Source organism: Marmota monax, unplaced genomic scaffold, assembly GCF_021218885.2.
Source record: "Marmota monax isolate L192 unplaced genomic scaffold, Marmota_monax_Labrador192_F-V1.1 WCK01_AAM20220418_F8-fsc00652, whole genome shotgun sequence".
NCBI classification, from domain to species: domain Eukaryota; kingdom Metazoa; phylum Chordata; class Mammalia; order Rodentia; family Sciuridae; genus Marmota; species Marmota monax.
This window is the reverse complement of record NW_026695051.1, coordinates 1-17,651: the sequence shown is the minus strand read 5'-3', so window position 1 is coordinate 17,651 and position 17,651 is coordinate 1. Positions and strand designations below refer to the sequence as shown.

The 17,651-nt window shown below is 34.5% G+C and overlaps 1 protein-coding gene across 5 annotated transcripts in view; it reads left to right on the top strand.

Annotated features, from left to right (window-relative positions):
- The window catches only part of LOC124081562 (protocadherin Fat 1-like), an 87,716-nt gene extending 70,109 nt beyond the window's left edge, over positions 1 to 17,607 (top strand). For 4 of the 5 annotated variants that reach the window (XM_058573727.1, XM_058573728.1, XM_046427782.2 and 1 more), the window contains 6 exons: positions 6,182 to 6,243; positions 8,704 to 9,027; positions 9,397 to 9,607; positions 11,688 to 11,827; positions 16,387 to 16,662; positions 16,794 to 17,607. In XM_058573727.1, the coding sequence (XP_058429710.1) occupies positions 6,182 to 6,243; positions 8,704 to 9,027; positions 9,397 to 9,607; positions 11,688 to 11,827; positions 16,387 to 16,662; positions 16,794 to 17,069 (1,289 nt within the window). In that variant the 3' untranslated portion in view covers positions 17,070 to 17,607. The remainder of the gene's footprint in view (positions 1 to 6,181; positions 6,244 to 8,703; positions 9,028 to 9,396; positions 9,608 to 11,687; positions 11,828 to 16,386; positions 16,663 to 16,793) is intronic. The other variant, XM_058573726.1, reaches the window with a different exon arrangement.
- The last annotated feature ends 44 nt before the right edge of the window (positions 17,608 to 17,651 follow it).

Below are 17,651 nucleotides of genomic sequence, written 5' to 3'. Positions count from 1 at the left end.
TGCATAAACATGGCTGCACCACTGTGTACTGTCCAATATTATTATCTTTACCTGCTAGTCTTTTCAGTGTTCATCTGCTGTACTATGTACTTTGTGAAGTTCATGTAATCTTGTGAATTTTGAGAAGTGTGGAGATATAAGAGCAAAATTTTATAATGATTCATTGCAGCTAATCTAACATCTTGTCTCAAAATAATCCTCCAAATGTCTAAAGTGGCATTGAAAGGCTATAGATATATTTAAGCATGTTTATCAGATGCAGCAAAGTTTAGCTCTTTAGTTTTGCATAATTTATGAGGTACATTTGTAACTGCTATCTGTACCTGCTCTCTCACCTGCCCACATTTGTGATAGGTTTGGTATAAAGAATTCAGTGTTATTCTGGACCATGGAAAGATATTTTCTAGCTTTTGTCCTTTCGTTGCTATTTTTAATTTAAAGATGCTTGCAGAAAATGAAAATAAAGTTAGAAAAGAAGCACTTGCACATGCATTTTTCTATGTTGCTTCCGTTGTATTTTCTAACTTACTTTTTAAAAAAATGGGCAATGGTTAATTATTTCCCCCTGTAAACTTTATGGAAGTCACAGTTCAGTGTGTATGGAAAGTTGAAATACCATAATGCACTAAGTTATGCAGTTTGGTATGATGGTAGGTGGCGGGACTCATCTGTGCTTCAGGAGAACAAAATTCTAATCCTTGCTTTGTGACCTGGGAAAACTTTAACTTCACTTTGTCTCAGGAACCTGAACTTGACCACTGGAATTCTGTACCATTTCTATTTAGTATGTATTCTTCAGGGATTTAGCAAAAAATACCATAGATGGGCACAAATGTTTCAAAGGAAAAAAAGTTATGATAATACTATTATTAGAATATTTAATACTTAATAATTTAACAACATATAGTGGGTATGTGAAGATATATTTTGGATTCATTTTTGAAATAGGTATTTATCAAATGGGCAACAGATGTGAGAAGATAAGCAGGAATGAAGTGCATAAAAGCACAGAAATAAGAGTGATGTAAATACAGAAATAAATAAGCGGTCAGATTGGGGGATGTTTGTGGGATATGTGGACAGCTTTTCAGGTGTTAAGCTTTCAGTATAATTGATTGTTACAATGCTCAAAATTTTCCTAGTGTTTTCTTGCTTCATTAAGAAATTTTTATTTTCAGAGTTAATTTTGTATGAATTTCCATAAAAAGCACCATTTTTTAACCTATTTTACTAGAGCGTTATAATTGCACATAGTAGTAGTTGGGTGTATCTCAACAAACTTGTACGTGCATGGAGTTTGAAGTCGGTTTGTGTCTTTCTCCTTTTCGTTTCCCTCTCCCCATTCTCCTTCTACCATCCTGATCTTCCTTTTTTCTCTACTCTCCATCACACCTGACTGCATAATTTAGTGCATTATGGTATTTCAGTTCTCCATAATCTTCTCATCTATTTATATAGTTTTGATTGGTTCTTTCTACTTAATATAAAAATGAAATTTCCTATGGTATATTTATTTATGTACATACTATGGTTTTTAAAAATATGTCATATTTTCTCCTCTTTCCCATCGCTTCTCTCTCCCTCTCAATTTCCTCCTTATCCTCTACTTATTTTACCTATATTTTTATGATCACAGATCCTTCCCTCCTTCCTTTGTTTTGCTCTAGCTTCCGTATGAGAAAAACATCCAACACTTGATTTTTCTTAAACTGGCTTATTTCACTTCAGTTAGCACGATGTTCTCCATTTCTGTCCAATATCAGCAAATACCATTATTTCATTTTTCTTCTTTAAGGCTGAATAAAACTCCATTGTGTATGTATACCCGTTTCTTCATATGTTCATCTATTGACAGGCATCTGGGTTGATTCGTAAAATGGTTATTGTGAATTATGCTGCTGTAAACATGGAGGTGGCTGTATCATTATAGTATGTTGACTTTAGTTCTTTTTGGATAAATACCAAGGAGTGGGACAGCTGGGTTGTATGCTGATTCCATTCCTAGTTTCTTGAGGAATCTCCTTATTGAAGAAGCTCCAACTTTACCTTTCTCAGGGGACACTGTATCCTCTTGTTGTCTGCATAAGAGGTGTATGCACAGCCTTTCTCTAGTGATGGCATTGGAAAAAGCACGTGACATCTTTGACAATATTCCTTTTGATACAAGTGTTGTGAACCTGGAAAGAGACTTGTTGTCATCTGAAATGTCTTGTGTGTTCTCCACAGAAAAGCAAACCAAACTGGTAAATGTCTTACAGGACCTTGATTTGTTGCTTGTATTTCATGTCTACATCAGAAGCAGGAGTATCCCGTATCTGCCTTTTTCCACCATGGGGTCAGTGGGTGACTGTTGAACATTTATTGTTAATTGTATTCTTGATAATTGCCATTCTGACTGGAGTGAGATGAAATCTTAACATAGTTTTAATTTGCATTTTCCTGATTGCTAGAGAGGTTGAACTTTTTTCATATGCTTGTTGACCATTTGTATTTCTTTTTTTGATAAGTATCCGCTTAGTTCTTTTACTCATTTATTGATTGACTTACTTGGTTTTTTGGTGTTAAGTTTCTTGAGTTCTTTGTATATTCTGGACATTAATGCCCTATTTGAGGAGGAGGTGGCAAAGGTTTTCTCCCATTCTGTAGGCATTCTCACTCTATCTACAGTGTTTCCTTCGTAGTGAAGAAGCTTCTTAGTTTGCCATCCTACTTACTGACTTTTGACTTTATCCCTTGTGCTTTAGGAGTATTGTTAAGTAAGTTAATATGTTGGAGTGTTGGGCCTACATTTTCTTCTAACAGTTGCAGGGTTTCTGGTCTAATTCCAGGTCTTTGATCCACTTGGAGTTGAGTTTTGTGCAGGGTGAGAGATAGGGGTCAGGTTTCATTCTTCTATATATTGATTTCCAGTTTTCCCATCGTGTATTTGAAAGGCTATTTTTCCCCCCAACGTATGTTTTTGGCACCCTTGTCTAGCATCAGATAACTGTATTTATGTAGGTTTTTCTCTGTGTCTTCTATTGTCTTCCATTGGTCTTCATGCCTGTTTTGGTGCAGGTACCATGCTGTTTTTGTTACTATAGCTCTGTAGTATAACTTGAGGTCTGGTATTGTGATGCTTCCTGCTTGGTTTTTCTCGCTAAGGATTGCTTTGGCTATTCTGGGTTTCTTATTTTTCCAAATGAATTTCATAACTGCTTTTTTCTAGTTCTGTGAATAATGTCATTGGAATTTCAATGGGAATTATGTTGAATCTCTATAGCACTTTTGGTAGTATAGCCATTTGACAATATCTGCCTATCCAACAACATGGGAGGTCTTTCCATCTTCTGAGGTTTCTTTAATTTCTTTCTTTAGTGTTTGTTCTGTAGTTTTTGTTGTAGAGGTCCTTCACCTAATTTCTTAGATTGATTTCCAAGTTGGGGGGGGGCAGCTATTGTGAATGGGATAGATTTCCTAATTCCTTTTTCAGCAGATTCATTATTGAAAGGATAGGAATGTGATTGATTTATGAGTGTTGATCTTATATCCTGCTACTTAGCTGAATTTGTTTATGAGCTCTAGAAGTCTTCTGGTGGAGTTTTTTGGTCTTCTAAATATGGGATCATGTAGTCAGCAAACAAATAATTTGAGCTTTTCTTTTTTTATTTGTATCTCTTTAATTTCTTTCTTTTGTCTAATTGCTCTGACTAGAGTTTCAAGGACTATGTTGAATAGGAGTAGTAAAAGTGGGCATCCTTGTCTTGTTCTGTTTTTAGAGGAATCACTTTCATTTTTCTCCATTCAGAATAGTGTTGGCCTTGGATTTGTCATATATAGCCTTTACAGTGTTGAGGTAAATTTCTTCTATCCCTAGTTTTTTCTAGTGTTTTAAACGTGAATTGGGGCTGTAATTTGTCAAATGCTTTTTCTGCATCTGTTTATATTTCTTGACATTTTAAGAGAAAAATGTTCATGCTTTTTTTTTGGAGAGTCATAGATATATTGGCTTAAGCACGCCAACCAATAAAGATAGTTTCTGTCCTCATGAAGTTTGTAGTATAGAAAAGTAGATTTGAAAGGAGTTACTATAATACCATGGGTTGATATTATTTATGATAGAGGAAATTTCAGGGCTTGGAGAACTCAGCAGTAGGATTCTAGGGTAGGAGTTTAAGCTAAGAAGGGGAAGGAATGAATGAGGGTAGTTAGGCTATAATGAACTTTATAGTTCTTTGCCTTTGAATAGAATCAGTTCACTGTTCCTCCTGGCTACAGAGGGGAATTAATATGAAGCATAAAGAGCATGTAAATAATTCCAAACCTACAAAAGAGGTCAGGTAACTTTATAGTTTAATATTGAATTGGTAATATGGACATACATAAATTCTTAGCAGTCTTGTGTATTTTAAGTAAATTGTAAAATGCAAACATTATTTGCCAACAGATCTATTTGTCCAATGCTTTTGGTGAGTGATTAAGTTCTAGACAGAAGAAGAACATTGTTTTGTTGTGAACATGCTAGGCTGTTGCTCCATGTGATACTACCATTGGTGATAAGTTTTTGATGGACAGATTAGCACAATTAGGTGGTATTAATTTCTTTTCATTTTTGAACTACTTAAATCTATAGTAAATAGGAGGTGGTCCCACATGTCTGTAATCCCACCTACTAGGGAGGTTGAGGCTGGAGAATCTCAAGTTTGAGGCCAATCTTGATAATTTAGTGAGACCTTGTCTCAAAATAAATAAATAAATAAATTTTAAAAAACGGTGAGGAGGCTGGGAATGTAGGTCAGTGGTAATAAAGCACCAGAGAGGTTCAACCCCCAGTATTGGGGGTGAGGGGGATAAGGGTAGACTTCATAGGGAAAAAAAAAAAGAAAGAACTCAAAAGTTTTTGACTAATGAGAATCAAGTTCTTGCTACATTGAACAACAATTTCACGCTCTTGGACAAAGTGAAATATATTCCTTGAGCCCATTTTATTCTGTAAGTAAGGTTAAGGGAATATCCCACATCTAACTGTAGTAGAGTATTTTGTTGAAAAGAGAATATACTACTTTGTTGTATTGTGGGGAATATAATGTTGATTGAAATTCTTAGTAATTATTTAAGGAAAAAAACCATCAAATTGAATGAAAACAAATCTTTTCATTTGCAAATTTAGAGAAACATTTTGAATAGCCTTTAATTGAAAGTTCTGTGAAACTAGCTATGATTATAGGAGAAAACGAATTAAAAAGATAAGGTCACGTCTTAAATACGAATTATTCAGAATATTTCCTTGTGGAATGCTTGGTAGGAGAGTTCCTCTAGCTCTAGCAGCTGTCTTGCCACATAGGATTTACCTGAACTTCATCCAGATGTGCACATCTGCTCCACATGTTCCTGGCCTTTATCAACACCAATTCTAGTGGATGTTTAGGGGATAGGGGAATCCAACTTGCATCTTTGGTGATGTATACAGTACACAATTTTAATGGTCTTCTAGGTTCCAATATATTCTGCTAGCTCATCAGACAGTTATTAAATTAAAGTTCTGCAGAGAAATTGAAACTTAAAGATGTTGTAGTTTGGTAGAATAATCTAAGGAATAGAATAGTATGTAGAATTTCTTTGAGAATAGTGTTTTCTGCTTTTATTGGAAATTAAATGACTCTTGTTTGAACCATATGACCTGGAAAATTCCATTATATAATAATTATTCATTTTTAAGGGTACATGACTCAAAGGTAATAAGCTACGGTAACATTATTTCTTAATGGTTCTTTGTACTATAGTTATAGAAGTTATTTTCAGTAATTCTGTTATTGCTGGAGCAGTTAGAGATGAGGGTAAAGATGAAATCCTAGATAAATTCACCTCACTTTTAAAAAACATCTTTTTTTTTTTTGAAAAATGTCTATTGCAATTACCAACAAATAAAAAATGTAGCTGATTTGAGTTTTTATTTTTTCTTAATATTACTGTCATTTATCCAGTGTGTCCAAGAATCATTAAAGTGAGAAAGTGTAAATTATGTTGTTATTAATAAATAAAAGAATCATTCATATCTGGAACTTTAATTTCTTTAACAATCTATTCTATTTCCTTGAGAAGATGTTAAAAATTTGCTCAGAATTTTTATGAGTATGGTTTTAATTATAATTTGTAATTAATATTATTTTATGAGGATTAATAAAGCCTTATAATTTTGCAGGCCTTATCACAACAACATCAAGAAAACTAGACCGAGAACAGCAGGATGAACACATATTAGAAGTAAGCACTTTTTTATTTTTAATTAGTTTAAAATATTTGTAATTATAAATATCTTAAGAAAAAAAGATCTCGCTCCCAGTAAACCAGCATGCATAGCTGTTAATATCTTGGTATATTAGTTTCTGGCCATTAATAAAGAGCAAAATAAAGGAAACATTATGAATATAGCTCATCCCTTTTATCCCCCAATTCTTTCATCAGAAAGCAGGACTGCTGCCCTCTGTTCGATTCTAGTTCTTGTACTTTGTACATACACACATAGACACACAGCAAATACAGCTTTTATTGGAAATAAATAATCAATGCCATCTGGAATTTATTTTTACTTATTATAAGTGATTTTTTCTGCATACGTCCTGTAGTTCTTTTTTATCAGTATTGTTTTTGAAATATATTGGTATTTATAGATCTAGATTAACCTTTTGAATTATTAGCTATGAGCTTGTTTCTAGATTTTTTTATTCTTTAAATAATTACATTATTATGCATTTTAAAATCAAATTTTTTATTTTTTAAAAACTTTACTACTTGTAAATGTCCTGTTCTAATAAGGATTCTCATTCTCATGGCTTATTTAAAAATGCCTCTAATCCTAAAATATAAAACAAAACCTTAGCTTCACCTCATAATTACCTATTTCTGGCTGATATTAAACAGGTTGCAAAAGGGGGCTGGGAATAGCTGGGAGGAGGAAGGTACCGTAATGTGGATAGTGCGGGTGCCATTGCCTGCAGAGCCACAGAAGCCAAGACAGAGGCAGCAGGAGGAAAGGGAAACCCAGCAGAACAAACCTGTTTCCTCTGTTGACACAGCTCTATTACATGTTGAAGGCTCGTGTTGATTATTGGAGCCAGACCTGGAAAAGCCGTGTGCTTTGGTAGAACTTTCAAGATAATATTAAGACGTTGATGGGAAATAAGTTTTTGTGTTTGTTTACAGATCTTTATGTCTGTCTGTAGACCTTTGGTAGTGGTATATTGGAAAACCAGCTTGGCATTGATTTAGCTGTCTGAAAGAGTAGATCTCTGGTTCCATCACAGGGCTGGAAAAGTACTGGTTATTTAACTTGAACTTAGCAACCGTTTAGTGATGAATATTAAAAACATAGTGCTTGATTGTGGTTCTCTTTCATTTTTCTTCTTTTTTTTTTGTAAAGATTATATAAAAACAGATCAAAAGGACATGTCTTGGAGCTAAAGTAATATTTTGCTTTATTCTAAAAACCTTCAGGAACTTCATGAACCTTAAGTAACATGAAGCAACTACCTTACTTACATATGCTAGCCAAGCACAGTGGTACAAGCCTGTAAACCCAGCAACTCAGGAGTGAGGCAGGAGAATCATAACTTCAAGGCCAGCCTCACCATCTTAGCAAGGCCCCAAGCAAGCAACTTAGTTGAGTCTCTGTCTCAAAATAAAAAAGAAAAGGGGCTAGGGACATAGCTTAGTGGTAAAGTACCCCTGCGTTCAAGCCCTAGTACTAAAACTAGAAGAAGAAAAAAATCCTGACAAGTACCACCAGGATGTATTCATGCTTTTATAAATAGGATATAAAATTACCAAATTTCAAAGAGGAAATAGTTTCATGGAAATCTTAATCTACATTTATGTTTTAATATCTTAGTAATTAATTTGGAAAGAGATGTTGGTGTAGGCGAGGGGAGAATAATTATTACTGAGGTCATTACTTTTAAGGTATGTACTACCATAAACATGAACTTTTAAGGGTGAAATTGACTCATGCATGTAGAAACAGTTACCAGTGCAGTCCTCAAGAATCTCTGATCTTTATCCCTAAATTTAATTTGTGGGTAATTTACTTAAAATGGGACTTACTTTACATTGCTATTACTGAAAACATTAAATTGGTATTAAATGTAAATGTTTATGTCCACCTTCCTAAGCATTAAAGACTTCTGTATAAGAAAACAGCCAAACAAAATAAAATAATAATTACTAGTATTTAAATGTGTAATACTTAGCATAGACTTTAAAATGATGCTTCGGCATATTTTATGGATGAAGCTTAAAAATGACAGTGTTTTAATGCAGTATTATGGATAATTTATATTTAAGTGGACAGAATACTTTTTAAGGAGGACTCTAAATATTTCAAGCAGAATCTTTATGTATTCCTTTCATGACCTAAAAATATTAAATTTTTGGTTGCTTAACATTTTGGTAAAGTCACCTTTTAGAGCTACAGTAGTTCAAGGAGACAGTAAGAAGTAGCATCTCTTTCTCAGCCATTGCCCAGCTACGCCTGTCCCTTTCTCTACAATTAGGAAAAGTTGCCCTTACCTCCTTACAGTGTTTTTGTCAGAATGGGAAGAGATGTATGGGCCATATTGTTATGTGACCTGTAGAAGTTTATATAAATGGTGATTCTCATTAGGAAGACGGTGTTTACTTTTTGTATATCTTAAAAATGCTTGTTGATCTATTACCTTTAAAAAACAGGTTACTGTGACCGACAATGGTACTCCCCCTAGATCAACCATTGCAAGAGTAATTGTGAAAATCCTTGATGAAAATGACAACAAGCCTCAGTTCCTGCAGAAGTTCTACAAGATCAGACTCCCAGAGCGGGAAAAACCAGAAAGAAACTCCAAACGAGAGCCTCTGTATCGCGTTGTAGCTACAGACAAAGATGAAGGTCCCAACGCAGAAATCTCCTATAGCATCGAGGATGGAAATGATAATGGCAAATTTTTTATTGAGCCAAAAACTGGAGTGGTTTCATCCAAAAAGTTCTCTGCAGCTGGAGAATATGACATTCTTTCAGTGAGTTCAGTCTCAGAACATAGTCTCTGAATTTCTTAAGTGCTTTGACTATAAACCTTGTCTCTTATTTTGGCAAATAGCTTCAGTGTTTGTGAGCCTAATAATTAGGCAATCCTTTGTAATATTTGAGAAGTATAGGTTTATTTTTTTGTTTGTTTTATTTTTTTTACTTTCCAACTTTGACTCCAGTTGCCTATTATTGATGTTGAGTATGGTCAAGAAGTAGTTGCTCTTTTCTTCAAGCGTTAAATACATGGCATATTCAGATACAAATATGAAATGTTTGAAAGTGGTTCAGTTTCAGAAACCATTCTGTTTTAGAATGTATCTTACGATTTGCTGTTTTTATCCTCTGTTCTTATTTTATAGATTAAGGCAGTTGATAATGGTCGCCCTCAAAAGTCATCAACCACTAGACTTCATATTGAATGGATCTCCAAACCCAAACCATCTCTGGAGCCAATTTCATTTGAAGAATCGTTTTTTACCTTTACTGTAATGGAAAGTGATCCAGTTGCTCATATGATTGGAGTAATATCTGTTGAGCCTGCTGGCACACCCCTTTGGTTTGATATAATTGGTAAGCATTGCTTGTCCTTTTCAGTGTCCTTTATAGGTTACACTGAGGAGAAACTTGCACATGGTTTTCTGAATTTTGAATACATCTCATAATTTAAAATGAGAATAAGATCTGTGGGTAGAGAATTTGCTTTAAACTAATCACTGGATCAGGGAGTTACAGAGAAAACTGAATGTTTTAATTATGTATCATACACACATAAAACATATAACACATTATTTTTAGTAAATATGATTAGAACATTTGAAGTAGCTGCTTAGGTGACTGTCACATGCCCATGTTTGAATATATATGCTAACAAATTTTGATTTGTATAACTTAAAAATTATAGTGCCAGCTATAGTTTTATTTTAGGCTTTTTAGGTTTTTTTTCCTTATTTTTAGTAGTAGATAGGGCATGTTAGATTAATTAATCCTTTTATAAAATTTTACATGTTAAGCCAATTCCTTTTTTTTTTGTCATTTCATTTAGTTCCCACATAGAATATAATACCCTATTCATCATAACTTTTTAAAAGTACACATTAGACTTTGACATCTAAGATCTTTTCATTCTGTTTTTTTTCCACACTATTTTAATTACAAGCCTATTTAAGACCAAAAGTATGTGATGGAATTTATCTCTAGTTGACACTTCCCATTCCTATTCTGTCTTCAACCCCTTAGCTATATTACCTCCAAATACTTTTTCAGAACATTGGAGCTGGTGGGGCATAGGTTGCAAGGATCACAGGTACATACAGGTTGTCCTCTTCAAATTCACACTACACCGTTGGATTATTTTCCCTGATTTGGGGCATCTGTTGGAATAGTTAATTGACCACACCTCTGAAATTATTAGTTTCAAAGAAAAAATTATTTTCATGGTTAACTATAATTAAAATAGTTTGTTTACTTTCTCTGAATTTATGCCACATTTCCAGATTAGCAGGATGCAGTTGGTGCAGTATCTGACTTTACTGTTCAATACTTACTGTGTATGGAACTGGTTTGATGATTGTTCTTCTTGTTCTTTGCTTGCTTTCCATGCTTGCTTGCTTCTTTTGGCTGTGCCAGGAGATACACTTGCTAGAGAAGTTTTTTACATCTTTCAGATGACTTGTGACCCGAACTGTACAGCAGAAGGTATCTGCTGAGATCACATAATTTGCTTCAGATTATGAGATCTAAAATAAAAGCATTAATTTTTCTGAGAACATTTTTATTTCCAATGGTTATTTTTCATTACTGTTTCTTTTCATAGTGTGCACATGGTCATGCATTCCAGTTGCAAACATGTCATCTTTTAATCATCCCTAGATCCTTAGGTTTCACTTACGACCTCATATGTGTGTATGTTGTTTTGCTTTTTGGTTAGATATAGTAGTAGAAATTCACCAGGACCATAAACCTTTATTTTCATTCCTTTTCATCTCATCAATTTAAATACTTAAAGTACAATGGATTTAAGAAGAGTTTTACTTAGAATACAATTGGGATGTATTGGGGTAGTATTAGTAGGACAGAAAATTTTGTTTGATTAAGCTCTGATTTTGATAACAATGGGAACAATTTGTTTTCAAATAGCTATTTATGTCTGATTAGAGTTAACTATCACTATTTTTTCAGGGTTAACGTTTGTTTGGAATGATTGTTTTATTGTCAGTAGGTTTAAAATATCACAATTTTTAAAAAAAATATTTAAACTATTAAATGACTAGTGATGTGTTCATTTAGTCACTGAAATAAATTAAGTAAATATTCAAACCTCTGAAAAACAAATTGAAATTGATTTAATGGCAACATTAGCAATTTTTCTGTTTTTGAAGTTGCTTTCTCTTTTCCTCTAAATTCATGGCTTCCTTGACAATTAGGGTTCAGTTTTGCCTTAAAAGCATTATCTTTCTAATTGGTCAGTCTTTTCTTGCTTTCAAAATACTTGCTCCTTGGAATCACTTTGATCATTATGTTCAGAGTCTTCTTTTTTTTTTTTTTTACTGATATTTAGTATTAGAATGCCACACACAAAAAAACCCCCAAAACAACGGATTTTCACTCTGTGATTTGTTTCAACTCTTCTCTTTGTCCTAATTTAAACTAGGTGGCAACTATGATAGTCACTTTGATGTGGACAAGGGGACTGGAACCATCATTGTTGCCAAACCTCTTGATGCAGAACAAAAATCAAACTATAACCTGACAGTTGAGGCTACAGATGGAACGACCACTATCCTTACTCAGGTAAGTGAATTACAAATGATGTGTTTGTCAGAGGAGAATTGAAATACTGTTTTAATTTCAGGGCCCACAAACAGTATGAGCAGCCAATTTTGCCTTTTGAGGTTCCAGAGTCAGAAATTAGTATAGTGATGCAGTTTATGCACAAACTCACCAAGAATTTTTATTTAGAGAAAGAAAATTAACAGCAGTCCCAATTTGGGTTTTGCATGTGATTAAGCAGTTCAAAGAATTTTACAGAAGAGTTAAAACTGAACTACCCAGTTGTATGGCATCAAAATTCCCTTAATTTTATATTCATGTCTGAACTATATTAATACAGAGTATATCGCTATAGTGGATGAAGTGTACAAGTCATTTTCATGAAAGCAGATTAAAGTGATTAATTAGTCTTTTTAAATTACTTTCCCTCCCCCTTGGCTAATAACTGGAGTTGTGTAAAAATTACTGATTAAATTATTCTGAGAATTCTAAGAATCCCTTTAACTCCATTATTTGCTCCTATCTGTTGATTAAGAGATGACCAGATTGCTAAATGTTAAATGCCTACAAATTAAGTTAAATTTTCTTAGGAATTTTCTTGGATTCTCATTATGAGTTGTGGGAGATTTACAAAAAGAACATTCTTGGATGAATAATCATTGTGGTGTTTCATTCGTTTAACAAATACTTGTTGAACACTTGGTATGTGACAGGTACTGTTTTATAAGCTGAATAATGGGTAATAATAGGCAAGACTCCTCCTGCCTTAGAGTTCACAATAGGATGGTGGAAATCATATACAAGGCTTCTGTATGATGTATATATTCTTAAAAAGGAAGACGTTAACAGAATGCTTCTGGATTCCAGTTTCCTATCTTTAGAGTATTTTACATCTTAACCTGCCAAATCATTTAGTTGCACTACAGAATAATCCTCGTCTCATGTATTTCAGTTAATTAATAGGTATTTAAATATTTAAAGCCAGTTGTGAAAATAGTTTATTCCTTTCTCCAAATAGTTGTGCTTTTGAATTTATGTAAAATTATTTTTGTTTGCTATACTATATGCTTTGGGGGGTCATTTTGAGATTTCCATGTAAAAGTTGATTCACAGTATTAAAGTTATGATTTTGTGACTGTTCTCATTCTACAGGCAAGAAGAATCAGTTTTCTCTCTTTATAAATAAACCCCTGAAGTTAAAACTTCAGAGCCTGAAAGTGAGAATCAAAAATAGTAGTAAATCTAGCAGAGTAATTCTGAGTTCAGAAGTTTAACAAATAGAACTCTGTGTGGTCCAGTTTACATGATTAACTGGAAATCTATTAAGAGAAACTTAATAAGCTGTAGATCACTTGTTATATATGCCAATAATTAACAATTTATATCTTCCCCCAAATTGTATATTTAGTTAGTACAATTGAATGCTTAGAATGGAATATTGTGTGTTTATTAACTAAAATCCTTATAACACTAAGGAGATATATTCTGATTTTCTCTTCTTAATTCCAGTGCTTCATATACGTCTGTAATTTCATTTAGAGTCATTTTCAGAGAGTCTTTAATGATAATCTAATGAATTGCTAGCAAGGAAACATAGTCAGAATGGAAGAGAATGGTTACATAGTCTAGGTTGACCTGTCATGGTGTGGGACAAAGGGAACAATAAGTAATTAGGTTTAGGTTTCTAGTCTGGGGCTGAGAACAGAGAGATACTAATCTGGGAGACAGCAGAGCAGCAGATACTACAGGAAGAGGAACACAGAAGTTTGGAACAGTTCTGATAAGCCACACAACACAGCAAGAGACATGTGGGTTTGTAAGTAAACTCAAGAACCAACAGAGCAGGTTTTTGCATTTAGGTCAGTAGCAGCAGATGCCAGATTTACGTAGGCTTAGGAGAACATTAAAGAGGGCATTGTCCTTCACACATGGTGCATCCTCAGCAAAGTAGGAACTGAAATTGGGCAGTGTCGATGTCAGTGTTGTGCTGAAACAACTCTCCTTGCTTTCCTGTCCTGCCAAGTTTCTGCTTAGGATGCTGACCAGCATTAATTTGAGTCATTTTGCTTTATCTTTTTTGTCTTTGTCTTGCCAGGTAACTTTCCAAATTCAGCCAACCTTTTTTCTTTCCTCCCTCCCTCCCTCCCTCCCTCTCTCCCTCAAAACAGCTTTGCTTTCATGCTTTCTTTCAGTTTCTCTTGATCATGAGCATTGCATACTCCAGAGCAAGCCTCTTGGTTTTAGTCTCATCCCTACATCTTGCTTTTATCCATGGACAATCTCTAATCCTCTCTACTTGCATTTTCTCGTCTGAAAAATGGGTATAGGGTTAACCATCCTTAATTTTTTATAAGGATTAAGTAAGATGCCACATAAGAGTCTTTGCTCTTAAAGATCTTAAAACCTATCACCCAGGAAGTACTTAAGAGTATTGCTGCCTGTCAGAACTGGTGCAGGCTCTTGTCAGTCACCCTACCCCTAGTACTTGATTTACCTTCCTACCTCGATTCTCTTTTCTTTCAATTCATCTTGTGCTGCCTGCTACTCGAAGGGTCTACCCGACTGAGCAGAGGAGGTGAAGGTAGATTTGCTCTGAAAAGTAGGTTCAGAGCACACAGGATATGTAGTCCTGCAGCCTTAGCTCAGGAGTCAAGGCGCTGTATGTTTGGTCCCAGTCTCACCTCTTACCTTCATGTCTTTGACCAAGCTCTTCCCGGTACACATTTACCTACCAACCTAAAACCTACTCGAGCAAAATTTTACTCCATTCTTATGAGTTTTGGGGATGTCCCAGCCGGTCTCAAGACTCTTATTTTTTAGGTGATAATATATGAGACATAGTTAAATTTCATAGTGCAAGACATTGTCCAGTGAGTTAGAAAACTTTATGAGGGCAGGAACTACTACCGTACACTTATCTTACACCCTCAGTTCTGTGTGGGCAAATGCTGAGCACATAAGTGCCTAATAAATGTGTTCAGCAACCTTATTAAGACCAAGTTTTTTAACTTCAAGCTCTTTCTGTTTAATAGTGACTAATTGATTTTGGAGCAGGATTAAACATCTCTGCCCAATACCTACTCCATGGTTAAAAAAATATATATTAAGTTCCTTGCAGAAATAGGTATGTTCTGATTTGATCTGTAGAAATTACCTTAATAGCTGGGCATGTTGGCACAGGCCTGGAATCCTAGCAGCTTAGGAGGCTGCGGGAGAAGGATCCAGATTCAAAGTCAGTTTCAGCAATTTAAAGAGGCCCTAAGCAACTCAGCGAGACCCTGTCTCTAAATAAAATACAAAAAATGGCTGGGGATATGGCTCGGTGGTTAAGTGCCCTGGGTCCAATCCCTGATACCAAAAAAAATAAAAAATTGCCTTAGTAATGCCTTTGGTTCATCTTTGACATTTACGAATGAGGTGTTTGCAGTTTTGTTTTAATTGTTTTTAATGTAAATGTACAATTTAGTGTTAAAAACCTGTCATTGATGGTGTAGAGTTCTGTTAGAACACTGCTGTGGACCTATGAAAAGGTCTCTGTTCATATGCCTTCATTAGTGTGGTTAATGGTTTTACCTGTGCTAGGACTTTGATCTTTTGGCCACTTGGACCAGCAAACCCTTTTGTTCTGAAGGAGTCAATGAAGCTTAGATTTCTTGTTCATAAACTATCTTTTGTGATTGGTGCTGATAAGGCTGATACTATGCCTTATCCATATACGTCTTTCCATTCTGAAAAGTAGTCATTTTACTGTCCAGGTAAAATTTTTTGTCATTTTAAAATTTACCTTAGAACTGAGTTTTTTGACATTGGCTCTTTTTTCTCCTCTGAAACTTTTGTTTGATGTTGACATACTTAACAGTTTTATTTCAATCTGTTTAATCTGATTTTAGGAAATAAACACCTTTCTACTTACATATATAGGTCTTAAAAGAAAACCTAAAAACATTTTCTTTTTCTTTTTTGGTTGTGTTAGGGATCAAACCCAGAGCACTCAGAACCTTATGCATGCTAAGCGGGTACTCTATGACTGATCCCCATCCCCTGCTCTAAAAACATTTATAATTTTTTTCTCTAATATTTAAAATCTTAACAGGAATTTGGAGTCTCAAATGAGAAGGAGAAATAGAGAAACCATCTATCACTCCCCTCAGTAGATTAGTAGTTACATATTCAAATGTAATATAGGAAGTAAGTCTTGTATAAATCCTGGCAAAGTAAATTGTCTGATTTCTTTCCATGAGTAATCTACAAAGGTTTTCTGTGTGGACACCAAAGAGATATTAAGTCTATATTTCATAAAGAAATGTTAATTATGAGCATTCATTGTGTCTCCAAAGTCAGATTCAAGAATTTAGGAAGGTTTTATTATCTTACTCATATTTTAAATAAGTAATATATCAGTGAGAAATTTTAAGGATATTTTTGATTCTAGATTTTTGTTCCTTTTCTCATATTTACATTACATTTTGCTAAAATAACAGCTTTTTTTCAATGTACATGTGATATATATGTCTAGATTATTTAAATGTTAAAACAATTATTAGGAATATTATGTGAGCCGTTTTTGTCATTTATTATAGGTATTCATCAAAGTAATAGATACAAATGACCATCGTCCCCAGTTTTCTACATCAAAATATGAAGTTGTTATTCCTGAAGATACAGTGCCAGAAACAGAAATTTTGCAAATCAGTGCTGTGGATAGGGATGAGAAAAATAAACTAATCTATACTCTGCAGAGTAGTATAGACCCATTGAGTCTCAAGAAATTTCGTCTTGATCCTGCAACTGGCTCTCTCTGTACATCTGAAAAACTGGATCATGAAGCCATTCACCAGCATGTTCTTACAGTCATGGTAGGCATCTACTTGTTCTTCTGCCTGCATGTGGCTCCTTAAAGGTTTCATGTGTTTGAGAATGACAGAGATTTTTTTTAATGCGTGAGAAAGAAAACCCAAACAGGATTGATAATGTATTTTCTTTTTAGGTACGGGATCAAGATGTTCCTGTAAAACGTAACTTTGCAAGGATTGTCATTAATGTCAGTGACACAAATGACCATGCCCCGTGGTTCACCAGTTCCTCCTATGAAGGGCGGGTTTATGAGTCGGCAGCTGTGGGCTCAGTCGTTTTGCAGGTTACAGCTCTGGACAAAGACAAAGGGAAAAATGCTGAAGTGCTATACTCAATTGAATCAGGTATTTTTGGACCATTCAATTTGTTAAAGCATATTTTCTTTTCTAAAATTAGTTCTAGATATTGAAGCGTTTCTATGTATATCTGTAAAAATTGCTTGAATTGGTCTTTAGCTACCATTTTACATGTTAGGAATGGAGATTTTTCTTTCTTTCCTTCTTTTTTAAGAGATTGAATCCTAATAAGTTTGGGACCCAGTATTCTTAGAGAGTCACAGTATTAGCATAATTCAAGACTCTGAGAAGTCCTGCAGAAAAGAAAACTCTCTTTGACTAATTTCAGTATTTCTGAGATAATTTTAACTGAACAATCATTTTCCTCCAAAATATTGGTTAATTATGAGACACTTAGGAATACTGGCCTAGTAATGTAACATTTTACTTTGTAGTCAGAGAGTATTTTCTTTTGTGCAGAGCCTAAGTGTCCATGATAGAGTGCTGATTTGTCCCATTCTCAAAAAAAAGTGTCTTCTATCTATCATCTTCCTTTGAGTTAGCTCCCCTCCAATATCGTAAACCCCCATGTTTCTTTAAAAATTGTTTCATGAGCGAAATTGGGTTGTTGCAGTAGGCCAGAGTGGGGTCTGAGACTAGAAGAAATGTTGAAAAGGCTGAGATGATGGGCCTGAGTGATCCAGGGCCAGGAAGGC